Source organism: Salmo salar, chromosome 13, assembly GCF_965601325.2.
Source record: "Salmo salar chromosome 13, fSalSal1, whole genome shotgun sequence".
Taxonomy (NCBI): Eukaryota; Metazoa; Chordata; class Actinopteri; order Salmoniformes; family Salmonidae; genus Salmo; species Salmo salar.
Window position 1 is genome coordinate 42,636,855 of NC_138303.1, and position 13,780 is coordinate 42,650,634.

A 13,780-nucleotide genomic window follows, 5' to 3' on the forward strand; every position below is an offset into this window, starting at 1 on the left:
AGTATTAAGTATTTGAACATAAATTGCTATGGCTGTATTGTTTTAAAAACCCAATAATGTTGTGGGTCAATGTTACAATGTTTACAATGTTTGGTTGGTAACCTCACAGATCAGCTCACAGATCATTGCACCTGTACATAGCTCATCTGTAAATAGCCCATCCAACTAACTCATCCCCATACTGTATTTATTTATTTTGCTCTTTTGCACCCCAGTATCTCTACTTGCACATTCATCTTCTGCACATCTATCACTCCAGTGTTTAATTGCTATGTCGTAATTACCTTGCTACTATGGCCTATTTTATTGCTTTACCTCCCTTATCTTACCTCATTTGCACACACTGTATATATACTTTTTTTTCTACTGTATTATTGACTGTATGTTTGTTTATTCCATGTGTAACTCTGTGTTGTTGTATGTGTCAAACTGCTTTGCTTTATCTTGGCCAGGTCGCAGTTGTAAATGACAACTTGTTCTCAACTAGCTTACCAGGTTAAATAATGGTGAAATAAAATAAAACCTAACTGATTACAGTTTTATTTTATCAGATTACATGTAACTGATTATGTGTAATCATTAATTCCTCACCCCTCGACAACAGATGGTTTCCATCTGAGATGTTGAAGGGTGTAATTGATATCTTCATTGATAACTACATCTATTGATGCTTGCCATTGGTCCGTGGCCGTTTCTTTAGCGTTGGGGACAACAATTGTTGACAACTGTAGCGTTCTAGCTAAGCCTAACTCTTTTCCTAACCTTAACCTCAGTCTCCTAACCAGCCACGCTAATTCACTTGACTTACTTTTTTTTACCTGATATGTAAACAAATCATCTGTGTTAGAAACCATCAGTCTCATACCACAGTCACCATAACACCTCATAACATTTGCTGATAGGGAACAACCACATCAAGAAACGCCCCGAACTGCGGTCTGCATTTACACCATATTCGAGATGTTTAGAAATGTTGCTTTGGACAGAGAGGAACCAAAATATTTGCTTTGGGGACACTTGCCGTTCACATAATTGACGTCACTTCCTGTGATCCACAATTTTAAAAATATTGTCCTTCTCAGTAATGGCGGCTTCCTTCCCTTCTCCTTCTGCAATAAACAACAACAAATGGTACTTCACCCGAGAACAGATCGAGAATAGCCCGTCTCGCCGTGCGGGGCTTGATCCAGACAAAGAATTGTCCTACAGACAACAAGCTGCGAACCTTCTACAGGACATGGGACAACGACTCAATGTGTATCTTTTGTCGGGACGATTTGCGCCTGCTAGCGGTTAGCTACCTTTAAGAGGTTGAAGCCGGTTTGGCGGCATGGGTAGTTGCTAGCTAATATCGGCTATTGTGTTTATAGTTGGTGTTATTGTTGATACCACAATTTATTAATTTGCTTGGTATGGACTGACTAGCGGCCCAGACGTTCGACTCGCTAACAAGGGCCCGGCCATCATTGCGTGTGATTAGCATGGCTAGCTAACGTAGTGTAGGCCTTTGCAGCCGAGGCCTACGCTTCTTTTAACGTTAGAGAACAAAAGCCGAGCAGAGGGACGTTAGAGTTGTTTAGCTATTATACGTGGGGTTTTGGTGTATCAAACACTTTAAGAGGATAACGTTATTGGACAAAAATTGTTAATGCGCTGTTTTGGGAGCCTACGCGAGTAACGTTAAAACTAGCAATCTATTTATCTGCTCTATATAACGATGAGTTAGTTAACTATAGGCTAACAACACAATAGTTTAAAAACAATGCGTGCGTTACATAGCTAACTATTAGACATTGTATTGGTGGGGTGTCCAATGCTGTTCGATAAAATGTCCATGTGAACTGAGATTAAGAAAGTTTAGTACCTATTTTATTTGAGACGGTTGGCTTCTTTGTGGCCATTATTTGCTACCTTGTTAGCTACAGCAAACTATCTAACCCACAATGCAGTTCTAGCCAGCGAGATACGTTATACTACTATGTACCACCACACACATTGCCAACATTTGGAGTAGTTACAGCAATACTAGATCACTCGGCTACATCTAAAACTAGTTTTGAAAATAGGTTCGTAGCTACTGTTACATAAAATACGCTGTCATCAACCAAACATACTATTTGTCATTTAACCCTTAAAGTAGTGAGTTCAATCTCACGGAGACATCAGGTCATATTGTTATGCTATAACCCTTAACCCGTAGCTATGCATCAGGTCCCAGCTAACAATTAATACTGCCATTGTGTATATGCACCGATTCTACATGATCCAGTCGTTCACCAGGTTCCACAGAAATGTAAGTACTTTGCACGCACTGACATCCTCTTTTGCAAAATGTTGTATCTTATATAGTTTGAAATGAAACGTGTAAAATGCATAGCACTATCAAAATGTCCTATTTTCCCCCCTAGGTCATAGCTCCAGCAACACTATTCCTGGCTGCAAAGGTTGAGGAGCAGCCCCGCAAGTTGGAGCATGTTATCAAGGTGACCCATGCATGCCTCAACCCTCAGGACCCTTCACCAGACGTCCGCAGTGATGTAAGTCTCCATGGTCTGGCCATTCCACTTTGAACTCTCTCTGGCACTTACATGGTGCTCCACAAACTAATTTGGGTATGTTTGTTAGGGCCGGGACGATACCAGTATCAATATATTTGTTTGTATCGTGGCAAGGAAACAAAACACTAAGCGGATTTCACTTCTTTACGAAAACAGCCCTAATGTTGGAAACAAATATGTTGTCATCTGGAGTCTAATTTATTTATTTGACAAGCTATAGCACACAATTTTACGTAGCAGGTTTTTAAAGGGTCTGCTTCATGTTTTCATTTTTCTCATGAAAAAAATATTGCACTACTGGTATTATCACAGACAGTGGGTGTTTTGAGGCGGTTGTACCTAGGCTTGGGCGGTATACCGTATACCAGGGTATTTGGAAGTAGCCACGGGATGGTTTTTCAATACTATTTATTTGAAGTTTTATATTTGTAGCTACTTTTGAAGTAAGTACTGTACCTGCAGTCAACTTGTGCATTACTTTAGGAAATAAAGAAGATTGTGTTCTTCATTTCACCTGTCAAATCATTTTTCAATATGAAGCTTACCTGTAGTCTCCAGTTACGTGGTGTTTGTTTACAAGCACACAAGAGACTAGAGCCCTATGTTAGGTTAACTATCTAAAATATGCTAAATGCTCTGCAGTTGCATTTGGTTTGCTAATTTAGTCACTAGTTAGCTATCTAGCTAAGTGGTTAGCTTCGTCCAAAATCATGCTTTGCTTGGTAACAGCAGAGAATCCGCTCATGGATCAAGATCCTTGCTGTCTTATATTTGTTCTATGCGTGCAGCAAACTGAGTAGCCTTTCTGAGTTACTTGTATAACTTCACCAGCTGGGACGTCTGTCCTGAAAATAGTTTAGGTCAGAGACTGTATAAAATGTTCACAAAGTGCTCGTTAGCATTTAGTTCTCTCTGGGATTTTACCAGGGTTTCTGGTAGGAAAATATGGCGCCAGACAACATGTCTGGCAAAGACATTTGATATATTGACCCTATGTCCATATGCATTTGGTGCGTAACGCATTAAGGTGTCCAGCCACGGTGTTCAAAATCACATTTAGATTAGATTATTATAATTCATCTTAACAGAATAGAGATTATCCTGTAATGTTGTAATAAAGTAGAATGATGTCCATTGCCCGTTGTCTTCATCCCTGCTATAAATCGTAACTCAATATAATAAATAAAAAAATAAAAACATTTAACCTAGAAGAACAACTCACTTACACAGTAATACAATACCACTTCAAAATATAATATAATTTGGAAACGACCTGTCCAATAGGCTGTTTGTATGAATATTTGAATTAATAAATAACAAAACACAGGTCTTTTCAATTACAATCTGGGCCTCTAATTTAATTTAGCCTAGCCATGAACATTTTAATTAGGTCTAATGAATAACAAAACATGGGTGTCTACGAACACCAGGGCTGCCCCACTCCCCATTCTCGCTGCAATTCAGCACCACAGCAGTAGAAATAGACCCCTCTTGGTGGCCACAAAATGAAGAAATTATAAAACTGATGTTGGACAATCAAATACACAAATTTCATTAAGGCTGGTTCAAGCTTATTTTACAATACTCCTGTGACACGAGCCCGCGCCATGGGTTTATGAAAGCACTTGTTTCCAAATCTCAAATGATATCTCACTCTTTTTACAGTTCTATTGGATGATGTTGAGAAATGTTGTGTTTATTGTCATTTGAACTATTGTGGGGTTGTGACTCGTGTCATGTGTGACATACGTGGCTTATTGATAACAACTCTGTCTCTTACTTTGGGTTGCAATTCCTGTAACTTTACCCAAATTCCCTGGTTTTCCAAAAATCATGGTTAGAAGATTCCTGGTATTACGAGGGAATAAGCAGGAAATTCATAAATTTACAACCAGGAATTTGGGGAAACCAGGGAATTTTGATAAAGTTAGCAGAATTTTACATCCCTACTCTTACTATAGGCAGTTGGCTGTCTAGTGATTGCAACATTGTAACTCTCTGATGTGAATAGTTGGCAACGATATTTCGTTTCCAAGTGCTACTGAATAAACTCAACTGGAATGCACCAATTGTGCATGATAGACATCATTACGTTAGTCTATCAATCCATTCCAAATCATGACATGGGCGGCATATGTTGATCTTGCTTAGGGCGGCAGCAGAACTGCAAAGACCGGGCCTGACGAACACAATTTGCCTCCAATTTACATGCGTTTGCGGCGGACCTTGGCCTGCTCAAAGTGAGCCGCTGCTGTTGGGAAGTCAAAGCTGTCCAACTCTTTGGAGCAGTTTGCGATGCGCATCAGCCTCGTTACTTTGTCCTCACAAAGTTGCGATCTTGAGTCCCTCTGAACTCTGTTTTGGAGAAAGAATCACCTCTTGGCGGGCATGCTGGAAAGGGGGATAATCTACACAATCTTTTCCAATTTTGCCCAGTCAGGGAATACTTAGCTGAAGTCCCTTATGAGGACCTTGCGTCTTTTTGGCCGGCAACAATTTTAGTTATCGGCTTTTCATATTTTTTTTTATTGGCTAAAAGCTGGCATTTACCTTGATAACATCCTCGTAACCTTTGGTTTAGAGGCTCAGTGGGGGTTTGTGTTCATTGCTGGTATTAAAGAATATCCCGGTATGGCACAAGGTCGGTCTGAAGGTATGACAATCTGGATGCCGCCCAAGCTTAGTTGTACCTCCTTGAAGGTAAGACTGCGTAAAGGGAAAGCAAGAGGGTGAGTGAGACGTAAGGGGTGAGAGAGAATGCCTCCTAGTGAGTAATGCCTGTCTCCTGCCTGTCCTCTCAACCTCAGGCTTACCTGCAACAAGCCCAAGACCTGGTCATTCTTGAGAGCATTATACTCCAGACCCTGGGTAAGTTGGGATGGAAAAATGAATGGGGTCTGTGATTTCACTCCAAACTAGAGATGTGCTGCTTGCCGACACTATTAACCATATTTGTTCTTGCCCACAGCAGAGTTTTGAGTAGCAGTTCATTCTATTGGACGTCCACACCTCACCTAGTTCTATATGCTCACTATTTATCACTACTGTCTTGCATTTTTGGTTCCCCACTTTTACAGAACCTTTTCACATTTTCCTTGTGGTTTTAAGCCATTCATTTGAGTCAAGTAATTCTGGTGCGGGTTGTGGTGATGGAGGATGTTTTTGTTGTAATCACATTAGAGAGCAAGTGAATTTAGTACAGTATTGCTAGAATTTGGATTGCTTGCCTATGACCTTTTGTCTCAATGAATGGCTCAAATGTAAATGCCAAACTTTTTTTATTCTCTACTCACTCATTCACATTTGTCATATACAGGGCCTGTCGTCTGAAGATCTAAAGCAGTGCATTCATTCAGTATTTACTGTAGTTTCATAAAACAAGTACATTGGTTTTCTGGGGCAATTATTTATTTTAATGCTCAGTGAGAGTTCTGAAATATCCAATAAATTCAGTACCTATTGAGTGAAAATGTGTATTTTGCATTAGCAGCCTCAAATTCTCATTGAAAGAGGATTTATAGATTGTTCTTTTGAAATTGTCTCTCATGGAACCTTTTTTTCTGTCTCCCCTCTGCCCTATTCATTACAGCCTTTGAAATCACCATTGACCACCCACATACTCATGTTGTCAAGTGCACCCAGCTAGTCAGAGGTAAGCATCAACAATGTCCCTGTGTAGGCTACTGGTGAAGTTTCCAACCCCTAGTAGTGCTTTTACAAATTACATAAATGCTTCTTGCCTAGTTAAAGGTATTATTTATGCATATTTTAACCACATGTTTTTTATGTCCTTATTTTGAACATAGCAGGTTTTAATTGTATTTTCTTGTTTCTCGTGTTGTTGTTCCAGCGAGTAAGGATTTGGCCCAGACGTCATACTTCATGGCTACCAACAGGTATGCTGTTCAACTTCACGCTTTTAATTTCAGTTCGATATAACATTATTCAATAAAAATGCAATGCAACATTGTCTGATCTAAAACAGGAGAGGATCTTATGACCTGTATTTGAATGAAATTACCACTCATCTAAGAGGTGCACAGTTGTCCTTTTCATTATGTTCTGAAACTGAATCTGTTTCTTCTCTTCCCCCTCTTGTATTTTCCCTGTTTCCATGGATTTTCCTTCTGCTGGTTTATCTGGAACCCAACCTGCTGTGTAGTCTACACCTGACCACATTCTGCCTGCAGCACAGCCCGCCCATCGTGGCCTGCGTTTGCATCCACCTGGCCTGCAAGTGGTCCAACTGGGAGATCCCAGTCTCCACAGACAGCAAGCACTGGTGGGAGTATGTGGACAATACTGTCACCCTCGAGCTGCTGGATGGTAAGTTTGATTGAATTTCATTATGCATGTTTGTGCAGTTGTTGGTTAGATTGTATTCTTGGGAACTGAATTGCATCGCCCTTTGTAATACTTTGTGTCCCATAGAGCTCACCCACGAGTTCCTGCAGATCTTGGAGAAGACACCAAGCCGATTAAAACGCATTCGCAACTGGAAAGTAAGTCATAGTTTAACATATATTTTCATAGCTCCATTTCTTTCAGGTCACCCTCGCAAAAGGGTCTTTCCTGATTTAAATAAATGTAGCTCCCTCATTGCCTAACTCTGTGACTTCTTGTCCCAGGCGGCAGGTCAGACAGTGAAGGGAGGGAGGTCCAAGGTGCCAGAGGACGGCGATCAGACAGATGGTATGATGAGCATGGTCTCCATGTCGTCGTCTGAGACCACGCTGGGTGGCCTGATGAGCCTCTCCAACCCTCTCTCTTCATCTTCCTCCTCCATGGCTCCCATACTACTGGAGCTCAAGTCGACCCTGGGCAGTGGTTCTGACCAGCCCAGCCACGCCGAGCTGCACGCCCCGGCCAAAGTATCACTGAGCGAGTACCGGGCCAAGCACGCTGACGTCCTGGCTGCTCAGAAGAGGAAGCTGGAGAACATGGAGGCGAGCGTGAAGAGGGAGTATGCCACAGCAGCCCAGGCTCTGATAGGCCAGCAGCAGAGGAAGGAGAAGCACCACCGTGACCAGCAACAATCCAGCTCCCACCATTCCAGCTCGGCCTCCTCTGACCTCAGCAGCCCCTCGCCTATCATCCTCAAGATCCCCCTGGAAAAGGAGAGGGGCGAGCGCAGCTCCCTGAAGATGCGTCTCCCTCTGGGGTCTGGGGGAGGCGGGAGGCACAGTGGAGGAGGGAACAGAGGAGCAGGAGGAGAAAAGGACATCAAAGTGAGAATTCGGGTGCCTGAGAAAGTACGCAGTGGAGGCTCGGGAGAGGAGGGGGGCAAGACTAGGGAGGGAAAGCACCGAGAACGTTCCAACCACCATCATCATCATCACCACCACCACCATCATTCATCGTCATCTTTTAGCGGTGCTTCTGTCTCTTCGTCCTCGTCACATAAACACTCAGCCAGTGCTGCTGGAGCTGTAGGAGGAAGCAGCAGCAAAAAAGCCCCCAGTGACTCGTCTAGAATGAGCTCCTCTTCCTCTGTGTCTCGAAAGAGGACACATTCCACGGAGTCCCAGGGCTCCCACTCGTCCAAAGTCTCTAAGTCCTCCAGGAACTCAGCTCACCAGCTGCCTGCTCTTTTAGCTGCCTCTGGAGCACACTCCCTGGGGGCACACCCCACTGACATCCTCCCCTCCCTGGGTCACCCCTCCCTCCACCAGGGAAACTACTCTCACTCCAAGGGGGACAAGCCGGACACTAACGGACACAATGCAGGTGTTGGTAGCCAGTCGAATGAGTACCAGGACACGTTTGAGATGCTGAACTCTTTACTGAGTGCTCAGGGGGTGCAGCCTGCCCAGCCTCCCATGTTTGATTGCCGGTCTCAATACGTGGAGTACAGATACAGCGGCGGGTCTAGAGGGGGATCTCGACCACCACCTCTGCCTGCTGAACCTCCACCTCCGCTACCCCCTCTACCCAAATGATCCCTAATGAAGGGGTGAATTACTGACAGTGTACCTGTAGATGCATCCAACCATGTTACATAAGATATTTGCTCTGTGAATTTTGTCCCTTTTATGTGTTTGTATGGATCATGTTGTGGTTTTCAACTTGACAGCAAAGAAATGTACTAATACATACTTTTCAGTGATGTATGTGCTGAAGTGTCTCCCTCGTCACATCATATTCCATACATCTGTGGGGCAATAACAGGAGGTGTGAAAGAAAAGCTTGCAAAAAATGAAACGAACAAAATTAATTATTTATTCACAATGTAAATACTTTATCATGATATGAACTCAAATCAAATTTTATGGAATGGCGGGCATAATATTTGAGCCATAGCTGTTTTAAAAAAAAAGTCAAACATTACATGTTTGAATGCCTATTAGAGGAAACAAACTTGTTTGCTTCACTTATTACATTTTAAAGTCTTGCTAACAATTAGTCTTTTTCAGAATGTTTTTGAAATATACTATTTATTATTAGTATTGAATGCTTTTGAGTAAGGTATTTTTTTTATTTTTATAAATACTAACTGCCCCTTTCTGCTGTGTTGAACTGAAGGATAGTTGAGTGCTCCTTACACAGGCCTATTTCAGAATGCATGTCTTCAAAGCCATCGTTTTCAACATTTTGTTTTTCAAAATACTGTAGTCACTGAGGTTTTTTTGTCCTTGTTTTGTCAATACTTTTGTTTTGTAATCTCTGCATTATTTTGTGAACAATTGTTTAATATTAATAATGTAAATTGGTGAAAGTGGACAAATATTTTGTTAAGAAAAAAAGTTGCTAAAAATCCTGTAAATTGATACGGCTTATATTTTAGTTCCTAGATTTGTGTGTTACAGTCATTGTTTTAAATGGTTGTAAAATGTTAACAGTCAAATGCTTACACTAACATTCAGAGTTTATACTACAGTACATGCACTGCATGGCCAAAAGTATGTGGACACTCATTCAAATTAGTGGATTTTGCTGTTTCAGACATACCCGTTGCTGACGGGTGTATAAAATCGAGCACACAGCCATGCAATCTCCATATACAAACATAAGCAGTAGACTGGGCCGTACAGTGACTTTCAACGTGGAGCTGTAATAGGCTGCCACCTTTCCAAAATGTCAGTTTGTAAAATTTCTGCCCTGCTAGAGCTGCCCCAGTCAACCGTAAGTGATGTTATTGTGAAATAGAAACATCTAGGAGCAAGAACTGCTCAGCTGTGAAGTGGTATGACACACAAACTAACAAAACTGGACCGTCGAGTGCTGTAGCGTGTAAAATTGTCTGTCCTCGGTTGCGACTCTTACTACCGCGTTCCAAACTGCCTCTGGAAGCAACGTTTACACAAGTGTTCGTTGGGAGCTTCATGAAATGGGTTTCCATGGCCAATCAGCCGCACATAAGCCTAAGATCACCATGCGCAATGCCAAGCGTCGGCTGGAGTGGTGTGAAGCTCGCCATCATTGGACTCTGGAGCAGTGGAAACGCATTCTCTGGAGTGATGAATCACGCTTCACCATCTGGCAGACCAACAGACAAATCTGGGTTTGGCAGATACCAGAAGAACGCTACCTGCCTGGATGCATAGTGTCAACTGTAAATGTTGTTGGAGGAGCAATAATGGTCTGGGAAATTTTAACGCTACAGCATACAATGGCATTCTAGACTGTTCTGTGCATCAAACTTTGTGGCAACAGATTTGGGAAGGTCCTTACCTGTTTCAGCATGACAATGCCACCGTGTACAAAGCGAGGTCCATACAGAAATGGTTTTCGAGATCGGTGTGGAAGAACTTGACTGGCCTGCACAGAGCCCTGACTTCAACTCCCATCGAACACCTTTGGGATGAATTGGAAGGCCGAGCGGGAGCCAGGCCTAATCGCCCAACAGTGCTCGACCTCACTAATGCTCTTGTGGCTGAATGGAAGCATGTCCCCGCAACAATGTTCTAGCATCTAGTGGAAAGCCTTCCCAGAAGAGTGGAGGCTGTCATAACAGGAAAGGGTGGACCAACTCCATATTAATGCCCATGATTTTGGAATGAGGTGTTCGACTAGCGGGTGTCCACATACTTTTGGCCATGTAGTGTATCTGCATATTCATATACAAACCACAGCAGTGTCAATCATTTTGATAATGGACTGATTGTATTTTTTAGTGTTTTGAACAGAATTAAGTGTTACTTTTACTGTTTTAACAGTAACTGAAGTCTTCACTTATTTGAATGAAATTGAAATTCCCGTTTTGGGCAATTTTAGTAAGGGGTGTATTCTTTTGTCTATATTTAGATAATACAGCAGTTTTTTTCTGGTTTGTTCGTGGTGATTACACATGCTTAACTGAGAGACTAGAGGGTTTAACATTTTAAAAAAATCTCTCGTACCACTGTCAACCATCCTTGTCAGGATTTCATTTCTGTGTAAAGGACTTGTTCAATTAAGATAATAATAATCGTTCCCTTTATGTCCAGTTATGCTGTTTGTCATGTTTATTGGTCATAAACTGGTATTCTCTCTCATTTAATCATGTGTTGGGAATCATCTTTAAGATTGTGATAGTGGAAATGAAGTGGGCTATAACTTAGCTCTGACATGTTTCAGACATTTTTATCAGAACTCTCTTGGTCCAATAAGCTGCCAATGGACAGATTCATTTGTTGGAGATCATGTAACACAGCTGTAGCATACTGATTTGATCATGCGGTGTTCCTGCTGTTTGTTTTTGTATATAAAGGAAAGAGTTGTCATTATTCTGGGGGCTGTTTTCTATTACTTTAACTGACCCATGATGGAAATACATTTCTGCTGTTTCCAAGGCTACATAAAATGGCCTAAGTCTGCCAAGTTTCTACAGTACTTGAGTCCAACCATTGATTTTTGTCACTCAGGTAAGCCTTTATGATGATATATGAAGAGAAACATGGATATGCTTCAAAATGCACTGAAACGTTATCCCATCAGGATTGTCTAACAAACATAGCTTATTTCTTAAAAACTGAGGAAATTATCACTTGTATTACTAGGAACAGTATGCTTCTATTCTGTTTTATATTATATAATAAGACATTCATTAGTACTAAATTAAGCTAAGAATGATTGGACTTGAACTGATACATGGATGACTGTATGCAATATATCTTGTGCGAGTGCTTGTTTAAACAAGAACGACCACAAAATTAAGCTGAAATTATGAAAATAGATGGAAGACACTCATGCAACCAAATGCAAAATCACATAGCTACTCCTTTGTACTTCATTAACTGCTCAAAAGTTGTATCTGTCTGTACACATTGTCACGTCTTAATGTTTTAGTTGTACCACAACTCAGGTTTGTAATTGACATTTTTGGGATATATATTGTTTAAAATAACTAAAGGTATGCGTTATTTTGTTGTCAACAAAGTTCATTTTTTAAATGTGGTTGATATAATCCCATGTCAATAAATGTTTAAGAAAAAATATCCCTTTCATTTTTATTTTGTATTTTATGATCATGCAACAATCTTTGTTTACAGAAATAATAATATACTGAAGTCGCAAGCTACATTGAATATCTACTTGCTCAGATGTGGGTTTTGTAATTTGAGAGTCAGGTCTTTCAACCTATCGTGTATTTCCCACCCACTAGTCTGGACCAATCAAAGCTCAAATGGGGTGGGTCCATCTTCTCAAGACATTGATAGGAGAGTGCGGGAAAAACGACGCAGTGCCATTGTGCTTCGAGAACTGCCTAGGTAAGGACACGGTAAGCTCCTCGCCGTTATATTAACCATGATGTTATATGAAAGTCCTTTTTGGATTAGTAACATATTTTGATTACATCAGAGTGCATCTGTACATCAACGACAGTGAATAAACCAGTATATGTTGCTACAGAGACTAAGGAACGCTGAACAAACATGGCTGCTAAAGCTAACTGGCTAACAAGCTAACACAAAAGCTACAATTTGCTGTCGTTGAGCTAAAAGGAGGCGGACCTGTTCCATGTGGCGCGTGATTGGGTTTTATGCAGGATCGTCACAGCACAAGTGTTTGGCACAGATGGTGGAGTACAGTTTGTTTTATCCTGAACATATTTGTTTGGCAGCTAGCTACAACAAATGGCTTGGTAGATAACGTAGCAATTAACTAACATTTGTTATAAACATTTTTGCAATTAAAAGGTCCGTGTCTACTGTTATGCGTAATTTATTGTATTAAACTTTTTTTTGTAACTAGGCATTTTTATCAATCGGCAGTATGTGCAAATTTCAGCTCTGAAACCATGTGGCATATTGGCTGGACAGATGTCATGAGTAGTGCCCTGTACTCGACTTTTTCATATTTTTATTTCTGGTTATTTTGTTTGTCACTGGTATGCTGATGCACATGTTTTAGTATAACGATTGATTGCTGAGGTTGTGGCAATGCTTGACGAAAGAGAATTGAGTAAGGCTTGAATTACAGATTAACTTTATGTGACATGGGTCCGGTCCGTCAACGGACACAATGAACGTTTTCATTTGATTTGATCCTGTCCCATGTTTGTTGTATTGTAGTATCACAATTCTATTGTAACTGCCCCTGTGTTCTTGCTACTACATATTCTGGTATCCCGTTGGGCTCAGTTGGTAGAGCATGGTGCTTGCAACGCCAGGGTTGTGGGTTCGATTCTCACGGGAGACGGCATAAAAAAAGTCGCTCTGGATAAGTCTGCTTAAATGACTAATGTCAATGTTCGCCTGGTCTCACCTAAGTAGCTATGTCAATTTGTAACTGTAGGGTTGCTAATTCAGCCCCTGGTACTCACCGGAACATGTATTTCCCTTCCAGGACCAGTGATGAACAGGATAAGGATCCACGTGTTGCCATCGAGCAGAGGCCGTGTGGCCCAGACCGCCCGTACCCAGGAGCCCCAGGCCTGCTCCTTCACCCAGCGACCCTGCTCCCAGCCGCGCCTGGAGGGCCTGGAGTTCTGCATCAAACACGTCCTGGAGGACAAGAACGCCCCTTACAGACAGTGTAGCTACGTCTCCAACAAGAATGGCAAGCGCTGCCTGAACGCAGCCCCGAAGGTGGAAAAGAAAGAAGGGTGAATGAAGCAACTTGGATATAAATGCATTTGATCGAACTCTCAAAACCCGCGTTTTGATATATGTGGGCTTGAATCTGGGAAATCCCTTAGTGTATCAATGAATACTGAGTCTTTTACTTTCAGTAAGTCAGTTCTTCAGAAATATCTGCACAATCTTGAATTCTCTGACTTTAGTTCTTATCTTGCGTGTGAT

At 41.6% G+C, this 13,780-nt stretch overlaps 2 protein-coding genes across 4 annotated transcripts in view; both read left to right on the forward strand.

Annotated features, from left to right (window-relative positions):
- The first annotated feature begins 1,025 nt into the window (after window positions 1-1,025).
- LOC106567087 (cyclin-T1) lies at window positions 1,026-11,263 on the forward strand. Of its 2 annotated transcripts, none has more exons than XM_014135970.3 (9): window positions 1,026-1,257; window positions 2,212-2,293; window positions 2,409-2,537; window positions 5,366-5,426; window positions 6,148-6,210; window positions 6,409-6,454; window positions 6,721-6,884; window positions 6,990-7,060; window positions 7,187-11,263. In XM_014135970.3, exons 1-9 carry the CDS (start codon window positions 1,085-1,087, stop codon window positions 8,495-8,497), a joined length of 2,100 nt encoding a protein of 699 aa, XP_013991445.1. In that variant the 5' UTR covers window positions 1,026-1,084; the 3' UTR covers window positions 8,498-11,263. The 2 variants fall into 2 exon arrangements, with proteins under 2 accessions (XP_013991445.1, XP_082816231.1); XM_082960105.1 differs by having other exon boundaries at window positions 1,027-1,257; window positions 6,148-6,209; window positions 6,399-6,454.
- A 908-nt stretch (window positions 11,264-12,171) lies between these two features.
- Window positions 12,172-13,780, forward strand: part of kansl2 (KAT8 regulatory NSL complex subunit 2) — a 34,554-nt gene continuing 32,945 nt past the window's right edge. Inside the window, exons 1-2 of one of the 2 annotated variants that reach the window (XM_014135965.2) lie at window positions 12,172-12,258; window positions 13,326-13,584. In XM_014135965.2, the coding sequence (XP_013991440.1) occupies window positions 13,334-13,584 (251 nt within the window). In that variant the 5' untranslated portion in view covers window positions 12,172-12,258; window positions 13,326-13,333. The remainder of the gene's footprint in view (window positions 12,259-13,325; window positions 13,585-13,780) is intronic. The other variant, XM_014135966.3, reaches the window with a different exon arrangement.